This window comes from Trypanosoma theileri, assembly GCF_002087225.1.
Source record: "Trypanosoma theileri isolate Edinburgh chromosome Unknown TM35_Tth_24_V1, whole genome shotgun sequence".
Lineage (NCBI taxonomy): Eukaryota > Euglenozoa > Kinetoplastea > Trypanosomatida > Trypanosomatidae > Trypanosoma > Trypanosoma theileri.
The window spans coordinates 162,688-171,925 of record NW_021639866.1 but is presented as its reverse complement, the minus strand read 5'-3'; the positions used below and the strand labels follow the sequence as shown (position 1 = coordinate 171,925).

The window sequence follows — 9,238 nt, the reverse complement described above, 5'->3', positions numbered from 1 at the left end:
TTTTTTTTTTTTTTTTTTTTTTTTTTTTTTTTTTTTTTTTTTTTTTTTTTTTTACATGATATACGTGTGAACTCCTTTACTTCCATGTATAAAGACTAAATCAGGGAAAACCTCATCTTGGGGATGAATTCTGACGCTCCAGAGACTGTAGTTACCGTCAAGGAAACCATCTTGAGTGAAGAGCCTCAGCAGCAGCAGCATCATCATGCTCCTCCTGAGAAACGGACCAAGCTTGTTTTTCTGTACAGCAGCGATGAGGAGGAGGATGATAATGATAAGAAAGATGGGGAAGAGTCGAATGAGAATATAAATGAGGGGTCAAAGAAATCTGCGGTGGCTGTTGAGGAAGTCGTAACACTGAATCCACCGGTCGAAGAGCTTCTTGAGATGCAACAAGAAGCGGAAGAGGCAGCAGCACGGCAGAAACGAGTTGAAGAACAAAATACAAATGAGATGATTCCACCAATGCCGTTATTTGTGGAGGATACAGCAGGTGTGGCTGTAAAATTGCCAACCGTGCCACAGACTCGTGTGAAGGTGGTGGACGCACTGCCGCTCCGTGAAGGTGGGATCAACACTATTGGCAAACGAAGTGGTATGCCGTTGCGGCGATACATAAGTGTGGAAGAGGCTGAGCGTCTCTTAATTGCCCGAAAACGATTCCGTGAAGAAGAAGAAGAAAAAGATGATGATGATAATGAAGAAGAAAATGGAGAAGATTCTGTAGTCGTTGTTGCCAATGGTTTTCCTTCTGGTGTTGACAGTAATGTATGTGTTCCACGACCAGTACTAGACGACGATGGTCTCGTGCGAGCTGTGGAGGTTGGTGGTTATCAGTTAACGGTTGATGAATCTTATTTACAAAACTCTGATGAGGAGAAGGAGGATGTGGAGGAGGGTGAGGTAATAGCTCTAGATACTGTAAATGAAAATGACGAGGATAATAACTACAAACATTTGGGCGATGAAAACAATGATGATCTTGATAATCTTGGTGATCTTGATGATGATGACGAGGAGGAGGAGGAAGATGAAGAAGACGAAGAGCTTGACGCGGCGTTAGTAGTTGCAGTTGTAGAGCAGTTAGTCCGCTGTTGCGAGAGTGAAGAGCTGGACGAGGCTCTGCGTGAGGATGGTGATCGTTTCCTCGCAAGGGCACAACCCTTTCTTCAACAATTGCACGCAGGCGAGATGGATCCACACGCTTTTGGAGAAGAGTTGAGGAGTGACATCCTGCGTTTACAACGGGCATTTAGGCGTGTGAGTCGTCCGACAGATGCGCCTATTGTGATTGATGGTGTAGTAATGGACATGTAAAGGAGGGTCAGTTCACATCGGTTAATATGAAAAAGTATTCTTAATAAATATTCTCAGCGAGAGAGTGAAAAATAAAAAATAAAAAAAAAAAAAGAAAAGAGGCGCACTCTTCTGGTGGTGTGTTTAGTTTTCACGATTTCTTGTCATCTATCTATCTATCTATCTATCTATCTATCTCTTTCTGTGTTTGTGTTACTGAGTCTCAGTTGTGTTCTTCTGCAGTGTATTCTTTTAACTCTAGTAGATGCGCTTCTGCGTGTTGGTACACTTTCTTATGAAGAAGAAATCTAGTGAAGTTCTCATTTTATCTTTTTTTTTTCTTTTTTCTTTTTTTTTTTTCTTGTGTCTTTTTCTCTTTGTTTTCTTTACCCTGAAGTTCTTCCAGCGAAGAACTCTCACACAGTCCCTTTTTATTTTTAGTAGGGGTTATACGCAGCGCGAGAAACTTTTTTTTCTCGTGTGTGTTGAGTGAGAGATTGTAGGGATTGGGAGAGAGAAAAAAAAGAGAGAGAGAGAGAGAGAGGTTCGTGAACCTCTGTGTGCGAGTAAGTAAATAAGTTAGTGCTTAGTGCTTGTGTTTGTTTGTTTCTGTGTTTGTGTTTGTGTGTATCTGTTTCTTTCACTCCGTGTTCGATTAAGAAAAATAATACACACGTCTACAACATACCAATAACACATATATCACATACATACAGAGGTGTCATTTGCGCGCGTACAAGGTAAGGTGATATATATATATATATTCTCCCTATTTGACTAGTCTACTCAACAGGAACCTTAACTGTTGAGTTTGGTGATAGTAGCGGTCTCTTTAGGTCGCTTTATCTCGTGCGTGTTTGTCTGTGTGTGTTTGTGTGCTTATCTTTCACGCCGGTTGCTTATTTTTATTTTTGCAGACGTGAATTGGATCTATTTCCTTTTTTTTTTGACGGAGTGTGCGTGGTCCTGTATCGAAGCCTCGCAGCCTACTGCGTTTCTGCTACACGCATACAACACAACACCCTCAAATACTTCACGAAAGAAGTAGAGGAGAGGAGAAAGAGGAAGACGAAGGAAGAAAAGACAGTAAGAAGCAAAAGAAGAAGGAATAAGAAGGCAGAACGGCCCCCTTCTGGAAGAAAGGATCTTGTTTTATAACAAGAAAGAAAGAAAAAAAAAAGAATAAGTAAAGAGTGCCAGTGTGAGTGTGAGTAGGCGCTTGTGTGTTTGCTTATTGGATTGGCATTATTCTGGTGGGAATCTTAAATTCAGTGGGTTACAGCAGAAAAAAAAAAAAGAAGGAAAACAAGAAGAAAAAATATATATATATATATATATAATTAAGATATATGAACCCTGCAGCGCAAGAGTTTATCCCGCAAAAGAAGCGGTCCTTGGATCCCGCTGTTGCCCCGGCAGATAGTCGAGCAGGTCAACAACCACCACTCTTACATCATCATCATCACCACCAGTCGCCACCGCCACCGCCACCACCGCCTCAGCCGCAGCCAACGAAGTTGCGTGCGTCGGCGCCTGCGTTTGTGCCGAAGTCCTCCGCGATGATGGCGGGCCCGCTGCCGCTGGACGCCCCAACAACAACGACGACAACAACGATGATATCATCTTCGGCCTCTGCGGTCCTGCCGGCCCCGCAGCCGGTGGAGCCCGCCGCGGCCGTGCCGGGTAGTGACGGGCGGCCCTCGCCGGGGTCGAAGGCGCTTTCGCTCGACGCCCGGCCGTACACCCCGACGAACCCCAAAGTGGCCGCGAAGTTCCCGGCAACGCCGCAGGCACAGCAGAGTGTGGCCGCCGTAGACCCCGCAGAGGCCTCTCCCACGCCTTCGCCCACTGCCACTGCCGCACAGCAGCAGGATCAACAACAACAGAAGGAGCAGGAGAAGCAAGCTGAAGAAAAGGAGCAAGGGGCAAAACAGGAACCCGCGCGGGATCCGCCACTGCAGGCGGAAAAGCAAGAAGAACCACAGGAGCGAGGAGCCGAACCGGCGGGTGAGGAATCTGTCGGCTCCACCTCCGCACTCGACGACAACAGCAACTGTGTACTACAACAGATTGGCGCGTTGGGCAATCCGGTGGCAACTGACTTTAGCGGCTCCGCACTACCATCTCTTTTTAATGTGTCGTGCGTATCATTGCCTCCACCTGAATCACCTATTCGCTTTAACACGGTGTGGGCCCTTCACGCAGATGATCATCCAACTCCCTTCGGTGCCCCACTTGCATATGATCCGGTACTCGTACAACTTGTTGGAGATGTGGAGGCCTTTTGGCGTCTCTGGCGTTATTTACCACCACCCTCCTCACTTGTTCCTACCTTTACGTATCACTGGTTCAGGCGAGATATTAAGCCAAACTGGGAACACGCACGTAATAAGAATGGTGGAACCATTACCATTGTTATCTTTGACAGGGATAAGCCTGGACTGAACAGTAAGCAGAATATGGATGATGCATTTATGTTACTGCTGATGGCATGTTGTGGTGAGACCCTCGCGGAGAGCACGACAAACCTTAATGGTGTTATGCTTAAGGTAAGACAGAATAAACCAACCACCGTACAAATTTGGACCGCAACCTCTGATCAGCGAAAACTGAAAGCACTTGCCAACAGCCTACGCAGTTTACTTGAGAAGGTTATTGGTTCAAAACCCCTACAGAAGCTGGAGTACTTTTCACACCAGCAGAAACAGGTCGGGGGACCAGGTAGCTTGGCAGGAAGAATGAAGGGGAAACCAACAAGAATAACTCCAGACTTCACACTCTAAAAAAAAAAATATATCCAATGTAAGAGGGGTGGAGAAATGAAATGGAAAAAAATGAAGAGAGAGAGAGAAAAAAAAGGGAAAATTCGCTTTAACAAATGGTCTCAGTAAAGAGAAAAAAAAAGAGAGAAAAGAGAGAAATGGCAATGTATGTTACCAGAGAAACGGAGCCGATTAATAGGACGTGAGGTAAAAGAGGTATAAGAGGGGGATTGAGATGATGATTTGATGATCATATTTTTCTTTCCACTCAATTTCGTCTTTTTTATTATTTTTCTCTTTTTTTTCCCCCTTTTCTTTTGTGCCGTTTCCTTTTTTTTTGGTTCTTCGTTCTTTCCCTTTGTTCTCTCCCTGTGATTCTGGGTCTGTTTTCAGTCTTGAGTGTTTGAGGTGATTAGAGTGGCGCATGGGGGTGCTGACGGGATGAAAAAGAAGTGGAAAGTAATGGGAAACGTTCCTATTTCTCATGTTATTTCCGTACTTTCCACAGCAATAAAAGAGGGAGAAAATAGAAAAAACAAGAAAGAATCACGAGGAAAACCTGAACGTTTAAACATCTCTGATTTACAAAAAGAAGAAGAAGAAGAAAAAAAAAAAGGAACTAACAACGCGAATAAGACAGAAGGAACTGTACATGAAACCATAAAAGAAGATTATATATATATATATATATATAATCTCTTTCTATGTGTGTCTCCGTGCTATTCTGAGATCTTTTAGTGTCTCTCTTTTTTTTTTTTGTTTTCGTTTTTTGTCCCACTTTGTTGTTGTTATTATTATTTTTCTATACCTGACGACTTCCTTTCAAGTGAAAATGGAAAAAGAAAAAAAAGAACGTAAACGAGTTTTTGCCACCCGGACACGTTCTTCTTTGTCTTGATTCCCCGGCTTTCCTCTCTTTGAAAAGAATGTTGGTGTTATTCTGCTCCTGCTGCTTCTGCATTCATTTTTTTTTTTTTTTTTTTCGTATACTTCCTATCTCTTCTGTAGGGTTTACTCTTCTTTTTTCTTTCTTTTCTTTTCTTGGGGATTGTATCTTATTATCATTATTATCATTATCATCCTCTGTTTTAACCACACTTCTCTAGAGTTTTTATATTCGTTTTAAAAATTTTCTTCTTTCTGCATCCGGAGAACGTATATACAGGTTTCTGCAATGAAAGAAGAGAAATAAATAAATTAAATAAATATATATATATTTATATATATATATTTATTCTTAACCAGGTAAAATGTAAACTCTGAGAGGAAAAACGAATGGAGAAGTTGTGGTGAAAGCAATATTTGTTTTTTTTTTTTTCTTTGTTTGTTTTGTTTCTACTCTGTGGATATATGTAATGTTAGAGGTCGATTGTGTGGGAAAGAGAGGAATGCCCCAAACAGAGAAAATGAAACAAAACAAAAAAAAAAAATGGAAAGAAATACAGAAAGGAAGAGAATAAACAAATAGAGAAAAAACCAAGAAGAGTAATGATGGAAAGAAGAAGAAAAAAAAAAAAAGGAAGCAATGGCGGAAGAATGAGAAGAAAAAAATAATCAAAACAAGTAATAAACAAAAAAAAAAAAAGAACGCATGATATGAAGCCGTCATTCCAAGTATGAAGAAGGAAAGACTCCGATTGGGGGAGAAGAGAAAGAATAGAGTGCGGGGAAAAAAAGGAAAAAAAAAAAAGATCAAAGAAACAAAGATAATAGTGAGAAAAGAAAATTGAGGTAGAGTGGCGTACGAACGCACGCTTACTGAAGTAAAAGAAAAAAAAAAAATTACATTCGGAAAGAAACAACTGTAAAAAAAAGAAAAGAAAAAAAAAAGAATCAAAACTAAATAAAAGAATTTCCTTTTTTTTTCTCTAAAATGAAAAAAAAAACAAAAAAAAAATAAGAGAATATATATATATATATATATTTAACGTGCTCTGTTCTTTTTATGTGTGAACGGAGCAGTAATATGGAAGAAGGCGATGTGTCTGTGTGTGTGTGTGTGTAAAGGAATGAGGTGGAAAGAGTATGTTGGTGTTTGCTGTCTGACAAATACATCTACAAAGGAGCACAAAAAAAAAGAAGAAAAAAAGGCGAGGATAGCAGAAACCAAAAAAAAAAAAAAAAAATGAATGTGTGGAAAGGAACTGTACAAGGTGGTTCCTACAACGTTAAATAAAAGTCATTTTCTTTTTTTACCTAAAAAGGTTCTAAATATTTTGATTCGTATATATATATATATATGCTTATTTCTATGATATTTCTTTATTATTATTTTCTTTTGCTTGTTGAATTACGTAAGGAGAATAGGAAGAACAAGAAAAAAAAAAACCAGGAAAACACAGACAGACACAAATACACACATACCCCAATTATCATCAGGGTCTATTTATACATATACGTACATATATGCTCCGCCGTCATATTTCTTCACCTGTTGCCAAGGTAGCGGCTGGTACATTCTCTCTTGCTGTTGGTTGGCGTAATCTACATTATACCCCACGAAACCGCGATGTCCAGTTTCTCATGGAGGATGTCTTTGACATGTACTCTCATTACGAGAAACTAGGACGTTCTGATGTGAACAAGGAACTCTTTGAGGCTCTTCTGGATGAGGCTTCCAAGTTATCCACGCAAACACTCTTCCCATTATACACCTCTGGAGATGATGAGGGATGTCATTTAAAGCCTGATGGGAATGTAACGACCCCAAAGGGATTTAAAGAGGCATATAAGGCATTTAAAGAAGGTGGATGGGTTGGTATTTCACATCCTGAGGAGTACGGTGGTCAGGGATTGCCAGAGTCCGTTGGCTTCACACTGCGAGAGATCATGGCCACAGCGAATTGGCCGCTCTCTATGTATCCTGGTCTCAGTATGGGTGCGGCCAACACCCTGTTAGCTTGGGGAAGCGATGAGCAGAAGAAAACGTATTTAACTAAACTTGTGAGTGGGGAGTGGACGGGAACCATGTGCCTGACGGAACCACAATGCGGAACAGACTTGGCGCAAGTAAAGACAAGGGCAGAACCCTGTGGAGATGGTACATATAAACTGAAAGGGACAAAGATATTTATTTCTGCTGGAGATCATGATATGGCACCAAATGTCATTCACGTTGTGTTGGCACGACTTCCGGATTCCGAACCGACAACAAGAGGCATTACACTTTTTTTGGTCCCACGAAATTTAGTGAAATCGGATGGATCACTAGAGGCAACGAAGAATGTCAAATGTGTGGGTTTGGAATCCAAGATGGGTATTAAAGGAAGTGCGACATGTCAATTAAGTTTTGAGGATTCTATTGGATATCTTATTGGTGAACCCAATAAAGGTTTAAAAGAGATGTTTACATTTATGAACGCGGCTCGTATGGGAACGGCATTACAAGGGGTTTGTCATTCCGAACTGGCCTTTCAAAATGCACTTGGGTATGCGCGTGAACGGGGTTCTCAACGGGCTCTCAGTGGAACCAAGTACCCAGAGAGACCAAATGATCCACTTATTTGTCATCCAAATGTTCGTCAAAATCTTTTATTTGCCAAATGTGTGGCTGAAGGCGGTCGGGCTTTAATGATGGATTTGGGTCGAATGTTGGATTTAAAATCCGCTGCGAAGGATCCCACAACGCGAGATAATCTGGATCACGAGATTGGCTTCTACACCCCTATTGCGAAGGCCTGTTTAACAGAGTGGGGTGTGGAGGCAAGTTCACGATGTCTGCAAGTGTGGGGTGGACACGGATATATAAAAGGAAATGGAATGGAGCAAATTCTGCGAGATTCACGTATTGCCACTTTATATGAAGGCACTACTGGTATTCAAGCACTTGACTTTATTGGACGAAAGGTGTTGAGATCAAAGATTGATGAGGTATCACGTTTTGGGGCTAATGTAAATGCTGTTGTGCGTCCACATTTGTTTTCTCGAGGAACTGTTGGAAACTGTGCAAGAAGACTATGGATATTGCAGAAACAATGGCGTGTGGGTATAATGAAAGTAAAGATGTCTGCTGTTGGCGATATGGATGCTGTTGGTGCCGCCTCTGTAGATCTTCTCATGTACACTGGATATGTGGTGTTGGGATACTATTGGCTACGTATGGCTATAGCCGCACAGAGGTGTATTGATGCTGGGAAAGATACCAATGGGTTCTATCAGTGTAAAGTGGATATGTGCAATTATGTATTTACGGAGATTATGCCGCGTACAGAGACACACTTCCAAGTTATGCAGAATGGATCCAAAATTATGAAGAGCAATGAGTCCAATTGGGACATTTCTTAACACTCTCTTTGAAGGGATTTCATATATATATATATATATGAACACAGAGAGGAAGAGAGAGAAAGGGATTTTTTTAAAAAAAAAGGAAAGAGAGGGGGAATGGAGACGGAGAAATGTGAACTAAAATCAAAAAAAAAAGAAGTTATACATATATGAGAATATTTATCTTCTTATATGTATAGAGCATAAGATGTTTTGAAAGCGATTCACTTAACTGTGTTGTTTGGAAAGGGATTATTATTTGCAAGCGTGATCAGTTTTTTTCTTTTCTTTTCTTTTCTTGTTGGTAAAACTTCTTATCAAATCTTTTTTTTTTTTGTTTATTTTTGTGTGTTCATATGTTTTTCTTGTTTTCAATTTACTCCTTTGAACAGCAGGTAACCTTCCTGGTGGTACCTTTTTTTTATTATTTTTGCATGAAGTACGCAAAAGAATAGGGGGGAAGTGAGTGAATATAAAAAAGTCGAAAAATGAACGAAAAGAGAAAACAAAGAGAAAGGAAGAAAGAAGGAAAAACAATGATAATGAAAAGTAAACAGAGAAATCACAGAAGGTGTTTTAACATCAAAACAAAAAAAAAAAAAAAAAACACATAAGAAGAAAGAAAAAAGAAGAGGAAGTATATCTCTCTTTCTCTCTCCATTAGATTGGAGATCTCTTCAAAGTGAAAGTAAAGAGAAAATACATTCCATTTCACAATATCTATTGGGATTGGCTTCTCTAAACACAGTGTCCACTCGCAAATCCCCTTCAAAAATATATTTGTTCGACTCATCTTTTTTTTTTTCTTTCTTCCGTGTGTTCTTTTTCCTTGTTTTTTTTTTATATATATATTTTCTGTTATTTCTCTCAATTGAGCGATCGGAGAACTTTTTTTCTTTTTCTTTGTTTGCTTG

At 40.3% G+C, this 9,238-nt stretch overlaps 3 protein-coding genes across 3 annotated transcripts; all 3 read left to right on the top strand.

The window, feature by feature from the left end:
• Nucleotides 1-123: 123 nt before the first annotated feature.
• Nucleotides 124-1,317, top strand: TM35_000241640 (uncharacterized protein; the record flags this gene model as incomplete). Its single annotated transcript, XM_029027576.1, has 1 exon — nt 124-1,317. One exon carries the CDS (start codon nt 124-126, stop codon nt 1,315-1,317), a length of 1,194 nt encoding a protein of 397 aa, XP_028881080.1.
• A 1,328-nt stretch (nt 1,318-2,645) lies between these two features.
• TM35_000241630 (putative eukaryotic translation initiation factor) lies at nt 2,646-4,079 on the top strand (the record flags this gene model as incomplete). The annotated part of the gene is made up of 1 exon (XM_029027575.1): nt 2,646-4,079. One exon carries the CDS (start codon nt 2,646-2,648, stop codon nt 4,077-4,079), a length of 1,434 nt encoding a protein of 477 aa, XP_028881079.1.
• A 2,385-nt stretch (nt 4,080-6,464) lies between these two features.
• On the top strand, nt 6,465-8,342 carry TM35_000241620 (putative acyl-CoA dehydrogenase; the record flags this gene model as incomplete). Its single annotated transcript, XM_029027574.1, has 1 exon — nt 6,465-8,342. One exon carries the CDS (start codon nt 6,465-6,467, stop codon nt 8,340-8,342), a length of 1,878 nt encoding a protein of 625 aa, XP_028881078.1.
• Nucleotides 8,343-9,238: the final 896 nt, after the last annotated feature.